The sequence below is a fragment of the Culicoides brevitarsis genome, chromosome 2 (assembly GCF_036172545.1).
Source record: "Culicoides brevitarsis isolate CSIRO-B50_1 chromosome 2, AGI_CSIRO_Cbre_v1, whole genome shotgun sequence".
Taxonomy (NCBI): domain Eukaryota; kingdom Metazoa; phylum Arthropoda; class Insecta; order Diptera; family Ceratopogonidae; genus Culicoides; species Culicoides brevitarsis.
In genome coordinates this window covers 17,892,526-17,919,693 of record NC_087086.1, presented here as the reverse complement: position 1 = coordinate 17,919,693, position 27,168 = coordinate 17,892,526, and the positions used below count along the sequence as shown (strand labels likewise).

The following is a 27,168-nucleotide window of genomic DNA, read 5'->3' as shown; positions in this document are numbered from 1 at the left end:
CCAGCTTTTTTAAGGCACATATACATTTAAAACAAATGACAAAGATATCGCCAATACTTCAAAAATTCATCAGGTCTCAATATTCAATTTTGAATAGGAAACGGAAAGTTTCCAAAAATGTTTTTTCAGTGTCGTTCAAAATTTATATTTTAAAATTTCATAAAATTTGTATTTAGCAGTCGTCTATGTTGAATCAGCGCATAATAAATCAGTCTGATTAAAAGGGTAAAAATAAGATAAATCTTCATATAACAATGCAATAAAAAAAAATAAAACTGATATTTAATAGAAAAAAAAATACCTAACAATATTTTTAAAATAAACACATCGTTTAGATTCAACACTTAGAATATTTAATAGTTTGAAAGAACCTAAAAAAAAAAATTAAAAATAAATGAGATACACTCAACGGATTTTTCTTCAAATTTGTGATGTTTTAACACTGTAGGCTAAATAAACAAAAGAACAATTTTAATGCGCCAAGCACCTCTTAAGCGTAAATAAACTAAACGGCTTATCGACCAGCAATTGTTGAATTTGAACTCGAAATGGTTTGAAAAAATAAAATCGACTATGTAGGTACTAAAACACAAGTTTCGCTTTACGAAAATTTTATTGAATTTTATTATTTTTTTTACATTTCTTATTTATAGCACACACTCTCTCTTCATTTATTATAAAGAGTTAAAATAAAACTGTTGGAATTAACAATCTTTTTCTAAAACGCACTTTTCCTTTTTGGAATCATATTTATATCCCTTTTTGCACCAACATCCATAACGTGATTGGCTGTCTTTAGATTTGCAAACTCTTTCCTTTGCACTAGACAACTCGTACTGCTGGTTATTTTTTCCACATTTATTGGCTAAAAGAATAATTATAGAACAAAATTAGCTTTAGAAACAAAAAAAAATCCACTTACTTTCATTCGGAAGAGGGCATTGAGATTGTGGAATACATTTGCCTCCTTGGTTGACATCAGCTCTAAAACCTTCCATGCAATGACATCCCCAAACAGGTCCTTCTAAGCAGATCATTAATTCTGAGTTACATAAGTGAGAGCATGGATTAGAATAAGTGTAACGATGATTCACGTCTTTACACTTAGAACAGATCTCAGCACATTCAGTTTCCTTGACACAAACTCCTTTGCTATTGCGTTTAAAGCCTTTCTTGCAAACACACATTTTTTGACAAGATGCAGCACATTTTACACCATTGGGACATGCATCGGTACAGGGGTTTCCACAGTCATTCCATTCTTCATTTTCCTTGCAAACTAAAATTAAAATTCAATGTGATAATTTTTTTTAAGTTTTATTACTTTGCTTAGACTTCTTACCTTTACCGTTGTCAAGATCCTTTGCACATTCTTTTTCTTTGATACAAACTCCCTTGCTGTTGCGTTTAAAACCTTTTTTGCAAATGCACATTTTTTGACAAGATTCGGCACATTTCACACCATTGGAACATGCATCGGTACAAGGGTTTCCACAATTGGTCCATACTTCGTTTTCCTTGCAAACTAAAATTAGAATGCATGTGAAATTTTACTGAAAAGTTTTTTTACTTTGCTAAAATATTTTACCTTTGTCGTGGTCATTATCTTTTTCCTTGGAATCTAAAATTTAAAAAGATGTAACAATTTTTTGAAAAATTTTACTATTTTGCTAAGGCCTCTTACCTTTATCGTGGTCATGATCATTTTCCTTAGAATCTAAATTATAATGGATGTGAATTTTATCTGAAAAATTTTATTACTTTGCTAAGATTTCTCACCTTTGTCGTGGTCATGATCTTTTTCCTTGGAATCTAAAATTAAAATCAATGTGAATTTTTTCTGAAAAATTTTATTACTTTGCTAAGATTTCTCACCTTTGTCGTGGTCATGATCTTTTTCCTTGGAATCTAAAATTAAAATCAATGTGAATTTTTTCTGAAAAGTTTAATTATTTTGCTAAGTTTTCTTACCTTTGTCGTGGTCATGATCATTTTCCTTAGAATCTAAATTATAATGGATGTGAATTTTATCTGAAAAATTTTATTACTTTGCTAAGATCTCTTACCTTTGTCGTGGTCATGATCATTTTCCTTAGAATCTAAATTATAATGGATGTGAATTTTATCTGAAAAATTTTATTACTTTGCTAAGATCTCTTACCTTTGTCGTGGTCATGACCTTTTTCCTTGGAATCTAAAATTAAAATCAATGTCAATTTTTTCTGAAAAGTTTAATTACTTTGCTAAGATCTCTTACCTTTGTCGTGGTCATGATCTTTTTCCTTCGAATCTAAAATTAAAATCAATGTGAATTTTATCTGAAAAAATTTATTACTTTGCTAAGATCTCTTACCTTTGTCGTGGTCATGATCTTTTTCCTTCGAATCTAAAATTAAAATCAATGTGAAATTTTTCTGCAAAGTTTAATTATTTTGGTAAGGTTTCTTACCTTTGTCGTGGTCATGATCATTTTCCTTAGAATCTAAATTATAATGGATGTGAATTTTATCTGAAAAATTTTATTACTTTGCTAAGATCTCTTACCTTTGTCGTGGTCATGATCTTTTTCCTTCGAATCTAAAATTAAAATCAATGTGAATTTTATCTGAAAAAATTTATTACTTTGCTAAGATCTCTTACCTTTGTCGTGGTCATGATCTTTTTCCTTCGAATCTAAAATTAAAATCAATGTGAATTTTATCTGAAAAATTTTATTACTTTGCTAAGATCTCTTACCTTTGTCGTGGTCATGATCTTTTTCCTTCGAATCTAAAATTAAAATCAATGTGAATTTTATCTGAAAAAATTTATTACTTTGCTAAGATCTCTTACCTTTGTCGTGGTCATGATCTTTTTCCTTCGAATCTAAAATTAAAATCAATGTGAAATTTTTCTGCAAAGTTTAATTATTTTGGTAAGGTTTCTTACCTTTGTCGTGGTCATGATCATTTTCCTTAGAATCTAAATTAAAATCAATGTGAATTTTATCTGAAAAAAATTATTACTTTGCTAAGATCTCTTACCTTTGTCGTGGTCATGATCTTTTTCCTTCGAATCTAAAATTAAAATCAATGTGAAATTTGAAAAAATTTAATGCTAAGAACCTTTGTCGTGGTCATGATCTTTTTCCTTCGAATCTTTTCAATGTGAAATCTGAAAAAATTTATTACTTTGCTAAGATCTCTTACCTTTGTCGTGGTCATGATCTTTTTCCTTCGAATCTAAAATTAAAATCAATGTGAATTTTATCTGAAAAAATTTATTACTTTGCTAAGATCTCTTACCTTTGTCGTGGTCATGATCTTTTTCCTTCGAATCTAAAATTAAAATCAATGTGAATTTTATCTGAAAAAATTTATTACTTTGCTAAGATCTCTTACCTTTGTCGTGGTCATGATCTTTTTCCTTCGAATCTAAAATTAAAATCAATGTGAAATTTTTCTGCAAAGTTTAATTATTTTGGTAAGGTTTCTTACCTTTGTCGTGGTCATGATCATTTTCCTTAGAATCTAAATTATAATGGATGTGAATTTTATCTGAAAAATTTTATTATTTTGCTAAGATTTCTCACCTTTGTCGTGGTCATGATTGTGATCTATTTCCTTGCAATCTAAAATTTTAAAATATGTAACATTTTTCTAAAAATTTTACATATTAGTTTGCTAAGAACTTTTACCTTTGTCGTGGTCGTGATCTTTTTCCTTGGAATCTGAAATTTAAATAGGTGTAACATTTTTCTGAAAAACTTTATTATTTTGTTAAGACCTCTTACCTTTGTCGTGGTCATGATCCTTTTCCTTGGAATCTAAAATTAGAATGTATGTGAATTTTTTCTGAAAAATTTTATCATTTGCTAAAACCTCTTACCTTTATCGTGGTCGTGATCTTTTTCCTTGGAATCTTAAATTTAAACAAATTAAACGTTTTTTAAAATAAAAATTATTACTTTGCTAAGACCTCTTACCTTTGTCGTGGTCGTGATCCTTTTCCTTGGAATCTAAAATTTAAACAAATATAACGGTTTTTAAAATAAAAATTATTATTTTGCTAAGACCTCTTACCTTTATCGTGGTCGTGATCTTTTTCCTTGGAATCTAAAATTTAAATAGATGTATGTAACATTTTTCTGAAAAACCTCATTATTTTGTTAAGACCTCTTACCTTTGTCGTGGTCATGATCCTTTTCCTTGGAATCTAAAATTAAAATCAATGTGAAATTTTTCTGAAAAATTTTTTTATTTTGATAAAATTCCTTACCTTTGTCATGGTCATGATCGTGATCATGATCTATTTCTTTGCAATCTAAAATTTAAAAATATGTAACATTTTTCCGAAAAAAATTACATATTACTTTGCTAAGAACATTTACCTTTGTCGTGGTCGTGATCTTTTTCCTTGGAATCTAAAATTTAAATAGATGTATGTAACATTTTTCTGAAAAACTTCATTATTTTGTTAAGACCTCTTACCTTTATGGTGGTCGTGATCTTTTTCCTTGGAATCTAAAATTTAAAAATATAAACGTTTTTTAAAATAAAAATTATTATTTCGCTAAAACCTCTTACCTTTATCGTGGTCGTGATCTTTTTCCTTGGAATCTAAAATTTAAACAAATAAAACGTTTTTTAAAATAAAAATTATTATTTTGCTAAGACCTCTTACCTTTGTCGTGGTCGTGATATTTTTCCTTGGAATCTAAAATTTAAATAGATGTATGTAACATTTTTCTGAAAAACCTCATTATTTTGTTAAGACCTCTTACCTTTGTCGTGGTCATGATCCTTTTCCTTGGAATCTAAAATTTAAACAAATAAAACGTTTTTTAAAATAAAAATTATTATTTTGCTAAGACCTCTTACCTTTGTCGTGGTCGTGATCTTTTTCCTTGGAATCTAAAATTTAAATAGATGTATGTAACATTTTTCTGAAAAACTTCATTATTTTGTTAAGACCTCTTACCTTTATCGTGGTCGTGATCTTTTTCCTTGGAATCTAAAAATTAAAAAAATAAAACGTTTTTTAAAATAAAAATTATTATTTCGCTAAAACCTCTTACCTTTATCGTGGTCGTGATCTTTTTCCTTGGAATCTAAAATTTAAACAAATAAAACGGTTTTTAAAATAAAAACTATTATTTTGCTAAGACCTCTTACCTTTATCGTGGTCATGATCTTTTTCCTTAGAATCTAAAATTAAAATCAATGTGAAATTTTTCTGAAAAATTTTATTATTTTGATAAAAATCCTTACCTTTGTCATGGTCATGATCATGATCATTTACCTTGCATTCTAAAATTTAAAAGGATGTGACATATTTCTTGTAAATTTTGTTATTTTTCTAATGCCCTGTCTAAACTAGAGGTTTTAACTACGATAGTTAACAAAGTGTCGTCTGTATTAGAAATTTTGATCAGCTGATTAGTTATGGCTGTCAAATATCTCAATGAAGATGTCAGATTCAAAAATTTTAACGGATATTTTTGCAAAAAATAATTCGAAAAAGCCTAAAAAATAAAAGAAAAACATAATTTTTGTACATTGTTAATGAATTGTAGGAGAAAAAAGCCGAATTTCAGAAAAAAAATTATATTTTGAAAATCAGACATTAATATTTATGTCGTCAAATAATCCTAAAAAGATTTTAATTGACATCTTCAATGGAAATCGAGACTTGAATCATAAGGATTTTGGCAAGCGAACGAAACAAAACGCTAATTATTGTAGTTATCTCCCGCTAATTATCGTATTAACTACGTAGCTAACTCCCGAATTTTGTATTGATAACTACGTAGTTAACGAGATAACTACGTTTATCGTAGTTAATGCTCTAGTTTAGACAGGGCATAAGACTTCTTACCTTTATCGTGGTCATGGTCATCATCGTGATGGTGATCATGAGAACATTCTATTTCTTTGATACAGTCTCCCTTGCGGTTGCGTTTAAAACCTTCCTTGCAGACACACATGGGTACACAAACCGTCGAACACAGAGGATCTGGGTGACAACAATCGGTACAATTGTTTCCACAGTCATTCCATTCTTCGTTTTTCTTGCAACCTAAAATTAAAATAATTTTATTTAAAATTTTGTTATTTTACAAAACTCTTTTTCCTTTACCGTGGTCATGATCGTGATCGTGGTCATGATCGTGGTCATGTGCACATTCTGATTCTTTTATACAATCTCCCTTGCGGTTGCGTTTCAAACCTTCCTTGCAGACACACATGGGTACACAAACCGTCGAGCACAGAGGATCTGGGTGACAACAATCGGTACAATTGTTTCCACAGTCATTCCATTCTTCGTTTTTCTTGCAACCTAAAATTAAAATAATTTTATTTAAAATTTTGTTATTTTACAAAACTCTTTTTCCTTTACCGTGGTCATGATCGTGATCGTGGTCATGATCGTGATCGTGGTCATGATCGTGGTCATGAGCACATTCTGCTTCTTTTATACAATCTCCCTTGCGGTTGCGTTTCAAACCTTCCTTGCAGACACACATGGGTACACAAACCGTCGAGCACAGAGGATCTGGGTGACAACAATCGGTACAATTGTTTCCACAGTCATTCCATTCTTCGTTTTTCTTGCAACCTAAAATTAAAATAATTTTATTTAAAATTTTGTTATTTTACAAAACTCTTTTTCTTTACCGTGGTCATGATCGTGATCGTGGTCATGATCGTGATCGTGGTCATGATCGTGGTCATGAGCACATTCTGCTTCTTTTATACAATCTCCCTTGCGGTTGCGTTTCAAACCTTCCTTGCAGACACACATGGGTACACAAACCGTCGAGCACAGAGGATCTGGGTGACAACAATCGGTACAATTGTTTCCACAGTCATTCCATTCTTCGTTTTTCTTGCAACCTAAAATTAAAATAATTTTATTTAAAATTTTGTTATTTTACAAAACTCTTTTTCCTTAACCGTGGTCATGATCGTGATCGTGGTCATGATCGTGATCGTGGTCATGATCGTGATCGTGGTCATGATCGTGGTCATGAGCACATTCTGCTTCTTTTATACAATCTCCCTTGCGGTTGCGTTTCAAACCTTCCTTGCAGACACACATGGGTACACAAACCGTCGAGCACAGAGGATCTGGGTGACAACAATCGGTACAATTGTTTCCACAGTCATTCCATTCTTCGTTTTTCTTGCAACCTAAAATTAAAATAATTTTATTTAAAATTTTGTTATTTTACAAAACTCTTTTTCCTTTACCGTGGTCATGATCGTGATCGTGGTCATGATCGTGATCGTGGTCATGATTATGATCGTGGTCATGATCGTGGTCAAGAGCACATTCTGCTTCTTTTATACAATCTCCCTTGCGGTTGCGTTTCAAACCTTCCTTGCAGACACACATGGGTACACAAACCGTCGAGCACAGAGGATCTGGGTGACAACAATCGGTACAATTGTTTCCACAGTCATTCCATTCTTCGTTTTTCTTGCAACCTAAAATTAAAATAATTTTATTTAAAATTTTGTTATTTTACAAAACTCTTTTTCCTTTACCGTGGTCATGATCGTGATCGTGGTCATGATCGTGATCGTGGTCATGATCGTGATCGTGGTCATGATCGTGATCGTGGTCATGAGCACATTCTGCTTCTTTTATACAATCTCCCTTGCGGTTGCGTTTCAAACCTTCCTTGCAGACACACATGGGTACACAAACCGTCGAGCACAGAGGATCTGGGTGACAACAATCGGTACAATTGTTTCCACAGTCATTCCATTCTTCGTTTTTCTTGCAACCTAAAATTAAAATAATTTTATTTAAAATTTTGTTATTTTACAAAACTCTTTTTCCTTTACCGTGGTCATGATCGTGATCGTGGTCATGATCGTGGTCATGAGCACATTCTGCTTCTTTTATACAATCTCCCTTGCGGTTGCGTTTCAAACCTTCCTTGCAGACACACATGGGTGCACAAGTCACGCATTGAGGATCTGGGTGACAACAATCGGTACAATTGTTTCCACACTCATTCCATTCTTCGTTTTTCTTGCAACCTAAAATTAAAATAATTTTATTTAAAATTTTGTTATTTTACAAAACTCTTTTTCCTTTACCGTGGTCATGATCGTGGTCATGATCGTTATCGTGGTCATGATCGTCAGCACATTCTGATTCTTTTATACAATCTCCCTTGCGGTTGCGTTTGAAACCTTCCCTGCAAACACACATGGGTGCACAAGTCACGCATTGAGGATCTGGATGACAACAATCGGTACAATTGTTTCCACATTCATTCCATTCTTCGTTTTTCTTGCAACCTAAAATTAAAATAATTTTATTTAAAATTTTGTTATTTTACTAAAATCTCTTTCTTTTACCGTGGTCATGATCGTGATCGTGGTCGTCAGCACATTCTGATTCTTTTATACAATCTCCCTTGCGGTTGCGTTTGAAACCTTCCCTGCAAACACACATGGGTGCGCAAGTCACGCATTGAGGATCTGGATGACAACAATCGGTACAATTGTTTCCACATTCATTCCATTCTTCGTTTTTCTTGCAACCTAAAATTAAAAGGATTTTATTAAAATTTTGTTATTTTACTAAAATCTCTTTCTTTTACCGTGGTCATGATCGTGATCGTGGTCGTCAGCACATTCTGATTCTTTTATACAATCTCCCTTGCGGTTGCGTTTGAAACCTTCCCTGCAAACACACATGGGTGCGCAAGTCACGCATTGAGGATCTGGATGACAACAATCGGTACAATTGTTTCCACATTCATTCCATTCTTCGTTTTTCTTGCAACCTAAAATTAAAAGGATTTTATTAAAAATTTTGTTATTTTACTAAAATCTCTTTCTTTTACCGTGGTCATGATCGTGATCGTGGTCGTCAGCACATTCTGATTCTTTTATACAATCTCCCTTGCGGTTGCGTTTGAAACCTTCCCTGCAAACACACATGGGTGCGCAAGTCACGCATTGAGGATCTGGATGACAACAATCGGTACAATTGTTTCCACATTCATTCCATTCTTCGTTTTTCTTGCAACCTAAAATTAAAATAATATTATTTAAAATTTTGTTATTTTACAAAACTCTTTTTCTTTTACCGTGGTCATGATCGTGATCGTGGTCGTCAGCACATTCTGATTCTTTTATACAATCTCCCTTGCGGTTGCGTTTGAAACCTTCCCTGCAAACACACATGGGTGCGCAAGTCACGCATTGAGGATCTGGATGACAACAATCGGTACAATTGTTTCCACATTCATTCCATTCTTCGTTTTTCTTGCAACCTAAAATTAAAATGATTTTATTAAAAATTTTGTTATTTTACTAAAATCTCTTTCTTTTACCGTGGTCATGATCGTGATCGTGGTCGTCAGCACATTCTGATTCTTTTATACAATCTCCCTTGCGGTTGCGTTTGAAACCTTCCCTGCAAACACACATGGGTGCGCAAGTCACGCATTGAGGATCTGGATGACAACAATCGGTACAATTGTTTCCACATTCATTCCATTCTTCGTTTTTCTTGCAACCTAAAATTTATAGGATTTGATTATAAATTTTGTTATTTTACTAAAATCTCTTTCTTTTACCGTGGTCATGATCGTGATCGTGGTCGTCAGCACATTCTGATTCTTTTATACAATCTCCCTTGCGGTTGCGTTTGAAACCTTCCCTGCAAACACACATGGGTGCGCAAGTCACGCATTGAGGATCTGGATGACAACAATCGGTACAATTGTTTCCACATTCATTCCATTCTTCGTTTTTCTTGCAACCTAAAATTAAAATGATTTATTTAAAATTTTTTTATTTTACTAAAATCTCTTTCTTTTACCGTGGTCATGATCGTGATCGTGGTCGTCAGCACATTCTGATTCTTTTATACAATCTCCCTTGCGGTTGCGTTTGAAACCTTCCCTGCAAACACACATGGGTGCGCAAGTCACGCATTGAGGATCTGGATGACAACAATCGGTACAATTGTTTCCACATTCATTCCATTCTTCGTTTTTCTTGCAACCTAAAATTAAAAGGATTTTATTAAAATTTTGTTATTTTACTAAAATCTCTTTCTTTTACCGTGGTCATGATCGTGATCGTGGTCGTCAGCACATTCTGATTCTTTTATACAATCTCCCTTGCGGTTGCGTTTGAAACCTTCCCTGCAAACACACATGGGTGCGCAAGTCACGCATTGAGGATCTGGATGACAACAATCGGTACAATTGTTTCCACATTCATTCCATTCTTCGTTTTTCTTGCAACCTAAAATTAAAAGGATTTATTAAAATTTTGTTATTTTACTAAAATCTCTTTCTTTTACCGTGGTCATGATCGTGATCGTGGTCGTCAGCACATTCTGATTCTTTTATACAATCTCCCTTGCGGTTGCGTTTGAAACCTTCCCTGCAAACACACATGGGTGCGCAAGTCACGCATTGAGGATCTGGATGACAACAATCGGTACAATTGTTTCCACATTCATTCCATTCTTCGTTTTTCTTGCAACCTAAAATTAAAAGGATTTATTAAAATTTTGTTATTTTACTAAAATCTCTTTCTTTTACCGTGGTCATGATCGTGATCGTGGTCGTCAGCACATTCTGATTCTTTTATACAATCTCCCTTGCGGTTGCGTTTGAAACCTTCCCTGCAAACACACATGGGTGCGCAAGTCACGCATTGAGGATCTGGATGACAACAATCGGTACAATTGTTTCCACATTCATTCCATTCTTCGTTTTTCTTGCAACCTAAAATTAAAATGATTTGATTAGAAATTTTGTTATTTTACTAAAATCTTTTTCTTTTACCGTGGTCATGATCGTGATCGTGGTCGTCAGCACATTCTGATTCTTTTATACAATCTCCCTTGCGGTTGCGTTTGAAACCTTCCCTGCAAACACACATGGGTGCGCAAGTCACGCATTGAGGATCTGGATGACAACAATCGGTACAATTGTTTCCACATTCATTCCATTCTTCGTTTTTCTTGCAACCTAAAATTAAAATAATATTATTTAAAATTTTGTTATTTTACTAAAATCTCTTTCTTTTACCGTGGTCATGATCGTGATCGTGGTCGTCAGCACATTCTGATTCTTTTATACAATCTCCCTTGCGGTTGCGTTTGAAACCTTCCCTGCAAACACACATGGGTGCGCAAGTCACGCATTGAGGATCTGGATGACAACAATCGGTACAATTGTTTCCACATTCATTCCATTCTTCGTTTTTCTTGCAACCTAAAATTAAAATGATTTGATTAGAAATTTTGTTATTTTACTAAAATCTCTTTCTTTTACCGTGGTCATGATCGTGATCGTGGTCGTCAGCACATTCTGATTCTTTTATACAATCTCCCTTGCGGTTGCGTTTGAAACCTTCCCTGCAAACACACATGGGTGCGCAAGTCACGCATTGAGGATCTGGATGACAACAATCGGTACAATTGTTTCCACATTCATTCCATTCTTCGTTTTTCTTGCAACCTAAAATTAAAATGATTTTATTAGAAATTTTGTTATTTTACTAAAATCTCTTTCTTTTACCGTGGTCATGATCGTGATCGTGGTCGTCAGCACATTCTGATTCTTTTATACAATCTCCCTTGCGGTTGCGTTTGAAACCTTCCCTGCAAACACACATGGGTGCGCAAGTCACGCATTGAGGATCTGGATGACAACAATCGGTACAATTGTTTCCACATTCATTCCATTCTTCGTTTTTCTTGCAACCTAAAATTAAAATGATTTGATTAGAAATTTTGTTATTTTACTAAAATCTCTTTCTTTTACCGTGGTCATGATCGTGATCGTGGTCGTCAGCACATTCTGATTCTTTTATACAATCTCCCTTGCGGTTGCGTTTGAAACCTTCCCTGCAAACACACATGGGTGCGCAAGTCACGCATTGAGGATCTGGATGACAACAATCGGTACAATTGTTTCCACATTCATTCCATTCTTCGTTTTTCTTGCAACCTAAAATTAAAAGGATTTTATTAAAATTTTGTTATTTTACTAAAATCTCTTTCTTTTACCGTGGTCATGATCGTGATCGTGGTCGTCAGCACATTCTGATTCTTTTATACAATCTCCCTTGCGGTTGCGTTTGAAACCTTCCCTGCAAACACACATGGGTGCGCAAGTCACGCATTGAGGATCTGGATGACAACAATCGGTACAATTGTTTCCACATTCATTCCATTCTTCGTTTTTCTTGCAACCTAAAATTAAAATGATTTGATTAGAAATTTTGTTATTTTACTAAAATCTCTTTCTTTTACCGTGGTCATGATCGTGATCGTGGTCGTCAGCACATTCTGATTCTTTTATACAATCTCCCTTGCGGTTGCGTTTGAAACCTTCCCTGCAAACACACATGGGTGCGCAAGTCACGCATTGAGGATCTGGATGACAACAATCGGTACAATTGTTTCCACATTCATTCCATTCTTCGTTTTTCTTGCAACCTAAAATTAAAATGATTTGATTATAAATTTTGTTATTTTACTAAAATCTCTTTCTTTTACCGTGGTCATGATCGTGATCGTGGTCGTCAGCACATTCTGATTCTTTTATACAATCTCCCTTGCGGTTGCGTTTGAAACCTTCCCTGCAAACACACATGGGTGCGCAAGTCACGCATTGAGGATCTGGATGACAACAATCGGTACAATTGTTTCCACATTCATTCCATTCTTCGTTTTTCTTGCAACCTAAAATTAAAATGATTTTATTAAAATTTTGTTATTTTACTAAAATCTCTTTCTTTTACCGTGGTCATGATCGTGATCGTGGTCGTCAGCACATTCTGATTCTTTTATACAATCTCCCTTGCGGTTGCGTTTGAAACCTTCCCTGCAAACACACATGGGTGCGCAAGTCACGCATTGAGGATCTGGATGACAACAATCGGTACAATTGTTTCCACATTCATTCCATTCTTCGTTTTTCTTGCAACCTAAAATTAAAAGGATTTTATTAAAAATTTTGTTATTTTACTAAAATCTCTTTCTTTTACCGTGGTCATGATCGTGATCGTGGTCGTCAGCACATTCTGATTCTTTTATACAATCTCCCTTGCGGTTGCGTTTGAAACCTTCCCTGCAAACACACATGGGTGCGCAAGTCACGCATTGAGGATCTGGATGACAACAATCGGTACAATTGTTTCCACATTCATTCCATTCTTCGTTTTTCTTGCAACCTAAAATTAAAATGATTTGATTAGAAATTTTGTTATTTTACTAAAATCTCTTTCTTTTACCGTGGTCATGATCGTGATCGTGGTCGTCAGCACATTCTGATTCTTTTATACAATCTCCCTTGCGGTTGCGTTTGAAACCTTCCCTGCAAACACACATGGGTGCGCAAGTCACGCATTGAGGATCTGGATGACAACAATCGGTACAATTGTTTCCACATTCATTCCATTCTTCGTTTTTCTTGCAACCTAAAATTAAAATGATTTGATTAGAAATTTTGTTATTTTACTAAAATCTCTTTCTTTTACCGTGGTCATGATCGTGATCGTGGTCGTCAGCACATTCTGATTCTTTTATACAATCTCCCTTGCGGTTGCGTTTGAAACCTTCCCTGCAAACACACATGGGTGCGCAAGTCACGCATTGAGGATCTGGATGACAACAATCGGTACAATTGTTTCCACATTCATTCCATTCTTCGTTTTTCTTGCAACCTAAAATTAAAATGATTTGATTAGAAATTTTGTTATTTTACTAAAATCTCTTTCTTTTACCGTGGTCATGATCGTGATCGTGGTCGTCAGCACATTCTGATTCTTTTATACAATCTCCCTTGCGGTTGCGTTTGAAACCTTCCCTGCAAACACACATGGGTGCGCAAGTCACGCATTGAGGATCTGGATGACAACAATCGGTACAATTGTTTCCACATTCATTCCATTCTTCGTTTTTCTTGCAACCTAAAATTAAAATGATTTTATTAAAAATTTTATTATTTTACTAAAATCTCTTTCTTTTACCGTGGTCATGATCGTGATCGTGGTCGTCAGCACATTCTGATTCTTTTATACAATCTCCCTTGCGGTTGCGTTTGAAACCTTCCCTGCAAACACACATGGGTGCGCAAGTCACGCATTGAGGATCTGGATGACAACAATCGGTACAATTGTTTCCACATTCATTCCATTCTTCGTTTTTCTTGCAACCTAAAATTAAAATGATTTTATTATAAATTTTGTTATTTTACTAAAATCTCTTTCTTTTACCGTGGTCATGATCGTGATCGTGGTCGTCAGCACATTCTGATTCTTTTATACAATCTCCCTTGCGGTTGCGTTTGAAACCTTCCCTGCAAACACACATGGGTGCGCAAGTCACGCATTGAGGATCTGGATGACAACAATCGGTACAATTGTTTCCACATTCATTCCATTCTTCGTTTTTCTTGCAACCTAAAATTAAAAGGATTTGATTAGAAATTTTGTTATTTTACTAAAATCTCTTTCTTTTACCGTGGTCATGATCGTGATCGTGGTCGTCAGCACATTCTGATTCTTTTATACAATCTCCCTTGCGGTTGCGTTTGAAACCTTCCCTGCAAACACACATGGGTGCGCAAGTCACGCATTGAGGATCTGGATGACAACAATCGGTACAATTGTTTCCACATTCATTCCATTCTTCGTTTTTCTTGCAACCTAAAATTAAAAGGATTTTATTAAAAATTTTGTTATTTTACTAAAATCTCTTTCTTTTACCGTGGTCATGATCGTGATCGTGGTCGTCAGCACATTCTGATTCTTTTATACAATCTCCCTTGCGGTTGCGTTTGAAACCTTCCCTGCAAACACACATGGGTGCGCAAGTCACGCATTGAGGATCTGGATGACAACAATCGGTACAATTGTTTCCACATTCATTCCATTCTTCGTTTTTCTTGCAACCTAAAATTAAAATTATTTTATTAGAAATTTTGTTATTTTACTAAAATCTCTTTCTTTTACCGTGGTCATGATCGTGATCGTGGTCGTCAGCACATTCTGATTCTTTTATACAATCTCCCTTGCGGTTGCGTTTGAAACCTTCCCTGCAAACACACATGGGTGCGCAAGTCACGCATTGAGGATCTGGATGACAACAATCGGTACAATTGTTTCCACATTCATTCCATTCTTCGTTTTTCTTGCAACCTAAAATTAAAAGGATTTTATTAAAAATTTTGTTATTTTACTAAAATCTCTTTCTTTTACCGTGGTCATGATCGTGATCGTGGTCGTCAGCACATTCTGATTCTTTTATACAATCTCCCTTGCGGTTGCGTTTGAAACCTTCCCTGCAAACACACATGGGTGCGCAAGTCACGCATTGAGGATCTGGATGACAACAATCGGTACAATTGTTTCCACATTCATTCCATTCTTCGTTTTTCTTGCAACCTAAAATTAAAAGGATTTATTAAAATTTTGTTATTTTACTAAAATCTCTTTCTTTTACCGTGGTCATGATCGTGATCGTGGTCGTCAGCACATTCTGATTCTTTTATACAATCTCCCTTGCGGTTGCGTTTGAAACCTTCCCTGCAAACACACATGGGTGCGCAAGTCACGCATTGAGGATCTGGATGACAACAATCGGTACAATTGTTTCCACATTCATTCCATTCTTCGTTTTTCTTGCAACCTAAAATTAAAATGATTTAATTAGAAATTTTGTTATTTTACTAAAATCTCTTTCTTTTACCGTGGTCATGATCGTGATCGTGGTCGTCAGCACATTCTGATTCTTTTATACAATCTCCCTTGCGGTTGCGTTTGAAACCTTCCCTGCAAACACACATGGGTGCGCAAGTCACGCATTGAGGATCTGGATGACAACAATCGGTACAATTGTTTCCACATTCATTCCATTCTTCGTTTTTCTTGCAACCTAAAATTAAAATGATTTGATTAGAAATTTTGTTATTTTACTAAAATCTCTTTCTTTTACCGTGGTCATGATCGTGATCGTGGTCGTCAGCACATTCTGATTCTTTTATACAATCTCCCTTGCGGTTGCGTTTGAAACCTTCCCTGCAAACACACATGGGTGCGCAAGTCACGCATTGAGGATCTGGATGACAACAATCGGTACAATTGTTTCCACATTCATTCCATTCTTCGTTTTTCTTGCAACCTAAAATTAAAATAATATTTATATAAAATTTTGTTATTTTACTAAAATCTCTTTCTTTTACCGTGGTCATGATCGTGATCGTGGTCGTCAGCACATTCTGATTCTTTTATACAATCTCCCTTGCGGTTGCGTTTGAAACCTTCCCTGCAAACACACATGGGTGCGCAAGTCACGCATTGAGGATCTGGATGACAACAATCGGTACAATTGTTTCCACAGTCATTCCATTCTTCGTTTTTCTTGCAACCTAAAATTAAAATGATTTTATTAGAAATTTTGTTATTTTACTAAAATCTCTTTCTTTTACCGTGGTCATGATCGTGATCGTGGTCGTCAGCACATTCTGATTCTTTTATACAATCTCCCTTGCGGTTGCGTTTGAAACCTTCCCTGCAAACACACATGGGTGCGCAAGTCACGCATTGAGGATCTGGATGACAACAATCGGTACAATTGTTTCCACATTCATTCCATTCTTCGTTTTTCTTGCAACCTAAAATTAAAAGGATTTTATTAAAATTTTGTTATTTTACTAAAATCTCTTTCTTTTACCGTGGTCATGATCGTGATCGTGGTCGTCAGCACATTCTGATTCTTTTATACAATCTCCCTTGCGGTTGCGTTTGAAACCTTCCCTGCAAACACACATGGGTGCGCAAGTCACGCATTGAGGATCTGGATGACAACAATCGGTACAATTGTTTCCACATTCATTCCATTCTTCGTTTTTCTTGCAACCTAAAATTAAAAGGATTTTATTAAAAATTTTGTTATTTTACTAAAATCTCTTTCTTTTACCGTGGTCATGATCGTGATCGTGGTCGTCAGCACATTCTGATTCTTTTATACAATCTCCCTTGCGGTTGCGTTTGAAACCTTCCCTGCAAACACACATGGGTGCGCAAGTCACGCATTGAGGATCTGGATGACAACAATCGGTACAATTGTTTCCACATTCATTCCATTCTTCGTTTTTCTTGCAACCTAAAATTAAAATGATTTGATTAGAAATTTTGTTATTTTACTAAAATCTCTTTCTTTTACCGTGGTCATGATCGTGATCGTGGTCGTCAGCACATTCTGATTCTTTTATACAATCTCCCTTGCGGTTGCGTTTGAAACCTTCCCTGCAAACACACATGGGTGCGCAAGTCACGCATTGAGGATCTGGATGACAACAATCGGTACAATTGTTTCCACATTCATTCCATTCTTCGTTTTTCTTGCAACCTAAAATTAAAAGGATTTTATTAAAATTTTGTTATTTTACTAAAATCTCTTTCTTTTACCGTGGTCATGATCGTGATCGTGGTCGTCAGCACATTCTGATTCTTTTATACAATCTCCCTTGCGGTTGCGTTTGAAACCTTCCCTGCAAACACACATGGGTGCGCAAGTCACGCATTGAGGATCTGGATGACAACAATCGGTACAATTGTTTCCACATTCATTCCATTCTTCGTTTTTCTTGCAACCTAAAATTAAAAGGATTTTATTAAAAATTTTGTTATTTTACTAAAATCTCTTTCTTTTACCGTGGTCATGATCGTGATCGTGGTCGTCAGCACATTCTGATTCTTTTATACAATCTCCCTTGCGGTTGCGTTTGAAACCTTCCCTGCAAACACACATGGGTGCGCAAGTCACGCATTGAGGATCTGGATGACAACAATCGGTACAATTGTTTCCACATTCATTCCATTCTTCGTTTTTCTTGCAACCTAAAATTAAAATGATTTTATTAGAAATTTTGTTATTTTACTAAAATCTCTTTCTTTTACCGTGGTCATGATCGTGATCGTGGTCGTCAGCACATTCTGATTCTTTTATACAATCTCCCTTGCGGTTGCGTTTGAAACCTTCCCTGCAAACACACATGGGTGCGCAAGTCACGCATTGAGGATCTGGATGACAACAATCGGTACAATTGTTTCCACAGTCATTCCATTCTTCGTTTTTCTTGCAACCTAAAATTAAAATGATTTAATTAGAAATTTTGTTATTTTACTAAAATCTCTTTCTTTTACCGTGGTCATGATCGTGATCGTGGTCGTCAGCACATTCTGATTCTTTTATACAATCTCCCTTGCGGTTGCGTTTGAAACCTTCCCTGCAAACACACATGGGTGCGCAAGTCACGCATTGAGGATCTGGATGACAACAATCGGTACAATTGTTTCCACATTCATTCCATTCTTCGTTTTTCTTGCAACCTAAAATTAAAAGGATTTTATTAGAAATTTTGTTATTTTACTAAAATCTCTTTCTTTTACCGTGGTCATGATCGTGATCGTGGTCGTCAGCACATTCTGATTCTTTTATACAATCTCCCTTGCGGTTGCGTTTGAAACCTTCCCTGCAAACACACATGGGTGCGCAAGTCACGCATTGAGGATCTGGATGACAACAATCGGTACAATTGTTTCCACATTCATTCCATTCTTCGTTTTTCTTGCAACCTAAAATTAAAATGATTTGATTAGAAATTTTGTTATTTTACTAAAATCTCTTTCTTTTACCGTGGTCATGATCGTGATCGTGGTCGTCAGCACATTCTGATTCTTTTATACAATCTCCCTTGCGGTTGCGTTTGAAACCTTCCCTGCAAACACACATGGGTGCGCAAGTCACGCATTGAGGATCTGGATGACAACAATCGGTACAATTGTTTCCACATTCATTCCATTCTTCGTTTTTCTTGCAACCTAAAATTAAAAGGATTTTATTAAAATTTTGTTATTTTACTAAAATCTCTTTCTTTTACCGTGGTCATGATCGTGATCGTGGTCGTCAGCACATTCTGATTCTTTTATACAATCTCCCTTGCGGTTGCGTTTGAAACCTTCCCTGCAAACACACATGGGTGCGCAAGTCACGCATTGAGGATCTGGATGACAACAATCGGTACAATTGTTTCCACATTCATTCCATTCTTCGTTTTTCTTGCAACCTAAAATTAAAAGGATTTTATTAAAAATTTTATTATTTTACTAAAATCTCTTTCTTTTACCGTGGTCATGATCGTGATCGTGGTCGTCAGCACATTCTGATTCTTTTATACAATCTCCCTTGCGGTTGCGTTTGAAACCTTCCCTGCAAACACACATGGGTGCGCAAGTCACGCATTGAGGATCTGGATGACAACAATCGGTACAATTGTTTCCACATTCATTCCATTCTTCGTTTTTCTTGCAACCTAAAATTAAAAGGATTTTATTAAAAATTTTGTTATTTTACTAAAATCTCTTTCTTTTACCGTGGTCATGATCGTGATCGTGGTCGTCAGCACATTCTGATTCTTTTATACAATCTCCCTTGCGGTTGCGTTTGAAACCTTCCCTGCAAACACACATGGGTGCGCAAGTCACGCATTGAGGATCTGGATGACAACAATCGGTACAATTGTTTCCACATTCATTCCATTCTTCGTTTTTCTTGCAACCTAAAATTAAAAGGATTTTATTAAAAATTTTATTATTTTACTAAAATCTCTTTCTTTTACCGTGGTCATGATCGTGATCGTGGTCGTCAGCACATTCTGATTCTTTTATACAATCTCCCTTGCGGTTGCGTTTGAAACCTTCCCTGCAAACACACATGGGTGCGCAAGTCACGCATTGAGGATCTGGATGACAACAATCGGTACAATTGTTTCCACATTCATTCCATTCTTCGTTTTTCTTGCAACCTAAAATTAAAAGGATTTGATTAGAAATTTTGTTATTTTACTAAAATCTCTTTCTTTTACCGTGGTCATGATCGTGATCGTGGTCGTCAGCACATTCTGATTCTTTTATACAATCTCCCTTGCGGTTGCGTTTGAAACCTTCCCTGCAAACACACATGGGTGCGCAAGTCACGCATTGAGGATCTGGATGACAACAATCGGTACAATTGTTTCCACATTCATTCCATTCTTCGTTTTTCTTGCAACCTAAAATTAAAAGGATTTGATTAGAAATTTTGTTATTTTACTAAAATCTCTTTCTTTTACCGTGGTCATGATCGTGATCGTGGTCGTCAGCACATTCTGATTCTTTTATACAATCTCCCTTGCGGTTGCGTTTGAAACCTTCCCTGCAAACACACATGGGTGCGCAAGTCACGCATTGAGGATCTGGATGACAACAATCGGTACAATTGTTTCCACAGTCATTCCATTCTTCGTTTTTCTTGCAACCTAAAATTAAAATGATTTGATTAGAAATTTTGTTATTTTACTAAAATCTCTTTCTTTTACCGTGGTCATGATCGTGATCGTGGTCGTCAGCACATTCTGATTCTTTGACACAAACTCCTCTGTTGTTACGTTTGAAACCTTTCTGGCAAACGCACATTCCTTGGCAGCCTATCTCACTGGGCAAACATTGAATATCTGAAGAACATACATCGGCACAAGGATATCCACAATCAGTCCATTCTTCGTTTTTATTGCAAACTGAAAATGAATTTGATGTCATATTTTTTAACATATTTTTGTTTCATTGATTCCCTTTACCTTTGTTTTTGTCACAATCAGGGGTATGATCATCATTTTCGTCACTATCGTTATCACACTCTGTTTCCTTAATAATAACAATTTTGCTGCTGCATTTACAGCCTTCACAAACAGTCCATTCTTCGGTTTTTTTGTAAACTATAAAAAAAATGATGTACTATTTTTTTTATAATTTATCATTAAGCTCTTACTTTTAGTTTTGTTTTTGCCACAATCGTGGCATTGGTGATGATCATTATTGTAAACTTGGTAATGATAACGAGCACAATCCTTTTCCTTGATACAAACTCCTTTGCTATTGCGCTTAAAACCTTTCTTGCAAACACACATTTTTTGGCAATATGCTGCACATTGAAGACCGTTGGGACATGCGTCGGTACAAGGGTTTCCACATTCGGACCATTCTTCGTTTTCCGTGCAAACTAAAATAGAATCTTACTTTACATATTTTTGTTTAATTGATCGTTAAGTCAAAATCTCTTACCTATTCTTTTATCATCAATTTCTTGATGATCATGCGGGATAGCACTTACACAAAGTGCTAATGATAATAGCAAAACTGCTAAAAAATTCATTTTTTTTTGTTACTTTCAGTCTTTGACTTTCTTGATTACTAAATGAAAAGATCTTTTTGAACAGCTTATATAGTAAAGAGGCATTTTGTTTGCTTCATTTGTATTATACACTTCGGTACAAGATATACAACAACTGTTTATTTTTCGGTCAATGGTTTTTTGGAAAATATTGTTGTTTATACTTTAAGCAAAAACTTGTTCAAACATCTCAAAAACGACATGGTTTGAAATGTATTGAAATTTTACGAGTTTTTATCCGGCTTCCTCGTAAATACTTCTTTTATCATACATCTAAAACTTTTCTTGCAAATGAAAATTTGTTTTCACGTAAACATGATTTAGATATTCTAAGAGTAATCTTTGTTACTCGCGATTTTATAGCATTCAGAAGATAAAACTTAAGTTTAAAAGTTCAAAAAAGACAATATAAAATGAATCATTTGTTTTTTTGAATTTTTTTCATACATATTCTTATTTAAAACTTGTATAAATATCCACGTCAATTTGCTTTTCTGTTTTATTTTTTTTAACAAACAATTTTTGCTTAACATCGAAAATGAACTTTGTTTCCATGAACAGCAACTCTGACATAAAACCAGATTCAACCGCATTGTGAGACTTAAACAAAAAATTAAAAAAGACAGTTTCCTGAATCATCTTATATAAATTGTCACTGTAAAAATGCAATCATTTGAGAATTTCAGAAGGTTCATGGTAACAATCAAGTTTCTAAGAAATGTTTGGTCAAAGGCAAAATTCTGACTACTTTACAAGCTATCAGAAAAAAGTAGAATATCCAAATAAATATATTTGTAGAATAGATAATTGAAATTTGAATTGTTAAATTGAATTTCTGATTTTAAAAAGTTCTTTATTGATTTTACTTTAAGCTGTTAACATAAAGTTCTCCATTGTGATGTGTAGACGGATCATTAGTTCTCAGCACTTTCACTGCTTGAGCTTTCTTTAGCTTCAGTTTCACCTTCTTTGTGGTCAGCTTGTTCAACACTTTCACTGCTTGAACTCTCCTTAGCTACAGCTTCACCTTCTTTGTGGTCAGCTTGTTCAACACTTTCACTGCTTGAACTCTCCTTAGCTACAGCTTCACCTTCTTTGTGGTCAGCTTGTTCAACACTTTCACTGCTTGAACTCTCCTTAGCTACAGCTTCACCTTCTTTGTGGTCAGCTTGTTCAACACTTTCACTGCTTGAACTCTCCTTAGCTACAGCTTCACCTTCTTTGTGATCAGCTTGTTCAACACTTTCACTGCTTGAACTCTCCTTAGCTACAGCTTCACCTTCTTTCACTGCTTGAACTCTCCTTAGCTACAGCTTCACCTTCTTTATGATCAGCTTGTTCAACACTTTCACTGCTTGAACTCTCCTTAGCTACAGCTTCACCTTCTTTGTGATCAGCTTGTTCAACACTTTCACTGCTTGAACTCTCCTTAGCTACAGCTTCACCTTCTTTGTGATCAGCTTGTTCAACACTTTCACTGCTTGAACTCTCCTTAGCTACAGCTTCACCTTCTTTGTGATCAGCTTGTTCAACACTTTCACTGCTTGAACTCTCCTTAGCTACAGCTTCACCTTCTTTGTGATCAGCTTGTTCAACACTTTCACTGCTTGAACTCTCCTTAGCTACAGCTTCACCTTCTTTGTGATCAGCTTGTTCAACACTTTCACTGCTTGAACTCTCCTTAGCTACAGCTTCACCTTCTTTGTGGTCAGCTTGTTCAACACTTTCACTGCTTGAACTCTCCTTAGCTACAGCTTCACCTTCTTTGTGATCAGCTTGTTCAACACTTTCACTGCTTGAACTCTCCTTAGCTACAGCTTCACCTTCTTTATGATCAGCTTGTTCAACACTTTCACTGCTTGAACTCTCCTTAGCTACAGCTTCACCTTCTTTGTGATCAGCTTGTTCAACACTTTCACTGCTTGAACTCTCCTTAGCTACAGCTTCACCTTCTTTGTGGTCAGCTTGTTCAACACTTTCACTGCTTGAACTCTCCTTAGCTACAGCTTCACCTTCTTTGTGATCAGCTTGTTCAACACTTTCACTGCTTGAACTCTCCTTAGCTACAGCTTCACCTTCTTTATGATCAGCATTTCCATCTTGTTCAACACTTTCACTGCTTGAACTCTCCTTAGCTACAGCTTCACCTTCTTTGTGGTCAGCTTGTTCAACACTTTCACTACTTGAACTCTCCTTTATATCAGTTTTTAATCCATGTTGATCAGCTGAATTCTTAAGTTCTTGGCTTTCACTACTTTCACTGCTTTCAAGATTGCTCACTGGCAGAGAACTTACGCAAATAGCGAAAGTTAAAACACAAAAAATGATAGAGAACTTCATTTTTATATGAGATAACTTTAAAAACTTGCGAAACTTCTATTTTTTGAAGAGCTTATATACCCGATAGATTGCACAAAAAATTGTACCCTGTACAGATCTATAATGTCCTATTGTAGAATAGAAACCATTTGCCAAAAACAACTGTTATTATTTGATAGTAAACGTTGTTTTTCTATATAATATAAACTTGTGCAAATATCGATACGTCAATTTGACTTTCTGACATAGCAAACAATTTTTGACATACACAATTTTGCTCAAAAAAGTTTTTTTCTGTCTTTTTGCAAAATAAAAAAAAATATATATCGAAGTCGAAGTTGTTATTATCAAACGTGTCAAAAACCAGAAGTCACCTTGTCAATCAAAATCAATACATGTTTTGATCTTATTTTGTTCTAAGTTTATCTTCCTTTGTCAAAACTTTTAAAAAATTTTAAAATTATATTTTTTCTTCAAGCTTTTTGAAAAATTAGTTCATACTATCTGTACAGCTAATAGAGCTCGATTTTAACTTTCAACAGTAATATGTTTGCATAAGAGTGAAATTTTGAATATCTTTTTATACTTGTACTATATTTCACTGCAATGTGGTAAACTGAACCTAAATTCGCCATATTCCAATTTCAACTTTTCTAATTATCCTAAATTAATATAATTTTACGTGTATCCACATTTGCATGTCCGCATAACAATTGACTACCACGACATATAAGTGCTTGCTGAACTCGAAAGTAGATCATCATCGATTGATTAAACTAATAAAAGGGATTCGCTCACACTCTATAGTTTGCGATATCGAACAAATGAATGCTTTCATTAAATCCTCTCTATATTGTAATTATTTTAGGCATTTACTGTGTTCGCAACAAAAAGGGATTAGAAACTTTATTTTTATTGCTGATCAGATCAATTTGAGCAATTTGAACTCATCCAATCAGAAATGGAGGCAACGGAAGAAAAAAAAACGAAACGAAGGAAAATCAATTAAAATAAATGAGAAAATTTTACTCGGAGAAATCGATTTAAATTGACTTGACATAACACCCGGTTGCAAGAAAATATAATTAAAGGACGTAGTACAAGAGAAGACACAAAAGAATTTCAAATGATGAAGTTCACATCTCTGTCTCATCGGTAAAATGTAAAGGACGATAAAGATTGTCAAATCAATCAAGATTTTATGGGAATGTGTTTGTTTGTCGTCATGTCCACAAGTTATCTATATCTAGAAAAAGAAATAATCGTTAAATTGAAAAATAAAATAGACAAACTCGCACACTTGTAAAAAAAAAACAGAAAAGACAAATAATACAAAAATAATAACAAGAGAAATAGAGAAAAATTCTTCATTTTACACTTGACTAAACGATTGAATTGTGTTCGGATATTACGTTTTTTTTTCTACTTTCATTTTGGACCAACGACAAGATAGATTCTCAAAACGACGGCGACGTGTAAAATTTATTTGAAAACGGACAAAAAATTAAATAAAGTCGAAAAGAAAATGAAAATCGTGACGATGGGAAATATTAAAATAAATCGCCTGCGAAAGATTTCGATCAAAACCGAGAAAAAAAATATTATAGAACATTTGAAATTTTACTTACCTACAATTTTGACCTTCGTTTATTTAAATTTTTCCTTAGAGAGTTCATTAGTCCTTCTTAGAAGACTTTTCTTGTTATTAACTGAAAAACAACAATTTTTTAAATAAAACAAAAAAAAGAGGATATAGAGAAAAATCGTTTCAAAATTTAGCTGCAAGATAAGTAGTACATTAAATTACCTTCTGTCTTGTTATTTTTATCCCCGTCTCGCATGCGGTTCTGTAGACTTGCCCAAAAAACAACAGTACATCTCATTTTATTTAAGGCATTTTCGAGATTATTATTACAACAACAATTGTTACGTCTCTCCGCAAACAATGAATGTAATACAAAGAAACACAAAAAAGTAAATTAGGTAAACATGTTTTTGTTTTTGTCAGAACGAAAAAAAAAGGAAGACGTTGAATGAAAGAACAAAAGTGCTGTTTAAGCTTTCTGACGCTCGCTCGTCTTGACGAGTTCTTGTATTTTGGAAATACAGACAAAAACTCACTCTCACAAAATTTTATGTTATTTTTATTGTTGTTGCGGTTTATCTCTCATTTTCTCGTTAGGAAAATTTTTTTAGTTTGATGTTGTTAAAGTTATTTCTGTATACATTTTTTTTTTGGTTTAGGGTTACAACAAAACCACCAAACATAACCGACACAAAAACAGAGGAAAAATGTAACAATCATCTCATTATAATCATCCTTCTGTTTCACTCAAAGGAATTTTTCTCGTATTTTTGGATTCGGACATAAAAATGTAAAATAAACGATTTTTCTACATTTTTTTTTTGTTTGTGGTGCCTGTTGTTTGTTTGTCACGAAGTCTAGCAGCAACATTTAATATAAATTTTTCTAATAAAAACCATTATTATTGCTTTCATAAACGATTTACGGTTACACAAGAAGAGTCAGACTTGATACACACAAAAAAAAAAATACGAGAAGAAGATAAAATTGCAATAATAATGCATTCGGAATACCAAATAAATGTCTATTTTTCTCTCATTTTTAAATCCATCCTCATACACTCTTTTCTTTCTTTGCTTTTAGATATGGGACACAAATAAAAATTGCCAAGGTAACACAAACACACAGAGCTTTGAAAGAAAAAAAGAGGAGAAAAAATTCGTAATAAAAACAATTTACGGAACGGAAAATAATCTGAAATAAAATACCTTCGAATGATTATTATTATTGCAAAAGAAAAAAGAAACGACTATAATGGAGAAAATAAATTGTCATATATTTGGAAGAATTTCTCCTTATAGTACACTATATTGGTTATGGTTTCAATAATCCGGCAAAAAAAAGATGAAGTGTGATATTGATAATAATAAAAATTGTAAAAAAAAGTTATCGTGCGAAAAAGTACATTGAAAATTTAATTTTTTTCACTAGTTTTTTTTTTTAAATTATTAGGTATTTAAATTTTATTTAGTTATTTATTTTTAATTATTTTTTTTTTAAATAATTATTTAATTTTTTTATAAATTACGTTTTGAACAATATTAATGAAAAATTGATTTTTTTAGGAAAGAGCAGAAACAAATCCAAACAAAAAATTTTTATTTACAACTTTGTTTATTATGGCGACAACCATCTCCGACTGCCCTATATTTGGTCATTTAGATGTTTATTTTTATCTAAACATAAAAAAAAGAACGGAAAACCAACAAAAAAAAACAATACAATTGTTCACAAAGCCAAATATTTGGGAATGGAAACATAAAAAAAATGTTGAAAGGATTGCGTGTGGTATGATTTTGCTCAATGTAAGTGCATTTTTTATAACGTAAAGTGCTATATTTCGAGTAAACAACGCAAAAAATTCAATTTCGAGAATTTTATATTCCAAGACGGAGTGAAAAATTGTTTGTTTCATCGACAGATGGTCTGTTCGAAATTTCGAGAATATTGACGAAGTTCAACGACACGAACACACGAATTTTTTGTGGCAAAAAACAAAATTCTTAAATAAAGTTGTA

The 27,168-nt window shown here is 34.3% G+C and overlaps 2 protein-coding genes across 2 annotated transcripts; both read right to left on the bottom strand.

Moving 5' to 3' along the window:
- Positions 1 to 704: 704 nt before the first annotated feature.
- On the bottom strand, positions 705 to 20,983 carry LOC134828646 (uncharacterized). Its single transcript, XM_063841628.1, has 102 exons — positions 20,845 to 20,983; positions 20,654 to 20,791; positions 20,396 to 20,593; positions 20,150 to 20,335; positions 19,904 to 20,089; positions 19,658 to 19,843; positions 19,412 to 19,597; positions 19,166 to 19,351; positions 18,920 to 19,105; positions 18,675 to 18,860; positions 18,429 to 18,614; positions 18,183 to 18,368; positions 17,937 to 18,122; positions 17,691 to 17,876; positions 17,445 to 17,630; positions 17,200 to 17,385; positions 16,954 to 17,139; positions 16,708 to 16,893; positions 16,463 to 16,648; positions 16,217 to 16,402; positions 15,970 to 16,155; positions 15,724 to 15,909; positions 15,478 to 15,663; positions 15,234 to 15,419; positions 14,988 to 15,173; positions 14,742 to 14,927; positions 14,496 to 14,681; positions 14,250 to 14,435; positions 14,004 to 14,189; positions 13,758 to 13,943; positions 13,512 to 13,697; positions 13,266 to 13,451; positions 13,020 to 13,205; positions 12,774 to 12,959; positions 12,529 to 12,714; positions 12,283 to 12,468; positions 12,037 to 12,222; positions 11,792 to 11,977; positions 11,546 to 11,731; positions 11,300 to 11,485; positions 11,054 to 11,239; positions 10,808 to 10,993; positions 10,562 to 10,747; positions 10,318 to 10,503; positions 10,074 to 10,259; positions 9,829 to 10,014; positions 9,584 to 9,769; positions 9,338 to 9,523; positions 9,092 to 9,277; positions 8,846 to 9,031; positions 8,600 to 8,785; positions 8,355 to 8,540; positions 8,091 to 8,294; positions 7,833 to 8,030; positions 7,530 to 7,772; positions 7,233 to 7,469; positions 6,936 to 7,172; positions 6,657 to 6,875; positions 6,379 to 6,597; positions 6,118 to 6,318; positions 5,857 to 6,057; positions 5,250 to 5,288; positions 5,154 to 5,186; positions 5,057 to 5,089; positions 4,960 to 4,992; positions 4,860 to 4,892; positions 4,763 to 4,795; positions 4,663 to 4,695; positions 4,566 to 4,598; positions 4,470 to 4,502; positions 4,370 to 4,402; positions 4,258 to 4,302; positions 4,162 to 4,194; positions 4,062 to 4,094; positions 3,965 to 3,997; positions 3,868 to 3,900; positions 3,773 to 3,805; positions 3,677 to 3,709; positions 3,572 to 3,610; positions 3,477 to 3,509; positions 3,381 to 3,413; positions 3,285 to 3,317; positions 3,189 to 3,221; positions 3,024 to 3,056; positions 2,929 to 2,961; positions 2,833 to 2,865; positions 2,737 to 2,769; positions 2,641 to 2,673; positions 2,545 to 2,577; positions 2,450 to 2,482; positions 2,354 to 2,386; positions 2,258 to 2,290; positions 2,162 to 2,194; positions 2,067 to 2,099; positions 1,972 to 2,004; positions 1,876 to 1,908; positions 1,780 to 1,812; positions 1,685 to 1,717; positions 1,589 to 1,621; positions 1,343 to 1,525; positions 923 to 1,279; positions 705 to 865 (listed from the first exon to the last, which is right to left on the bottom strand). Exons 1-102 carry the CDS (start codon positions 20,981 to 20,983, stop codon positions 705 to 707), a joined length of 13,527 nt encoding a protein of 4,508 aa, XP_063697698.1.
- Positions 20,984 to 22,160: 1,177 nt separating this feature from the next.
- On the bottom strand, positions 22,161 to 23,586 carry LOC134828645 (uncharacterized). Its single transcript, XM_063841627.1, has 2 exons — positions 22,621 to 23,586; positions 22,161 to 22,553 (listed from the first exon to the last, which is right to left on the bottom strand). The coding sequence occupies exons 1-2, from the start codon at positions 23,584 to 23,586 to the stop codon at positions 22,161 to 22,163; spliced, it is 1,359 nt and encodes a 452-aa protein (XP_063697697.1).
- Positions 23,587 to 27,168: the final 3,582 nt, after the last annotated feature.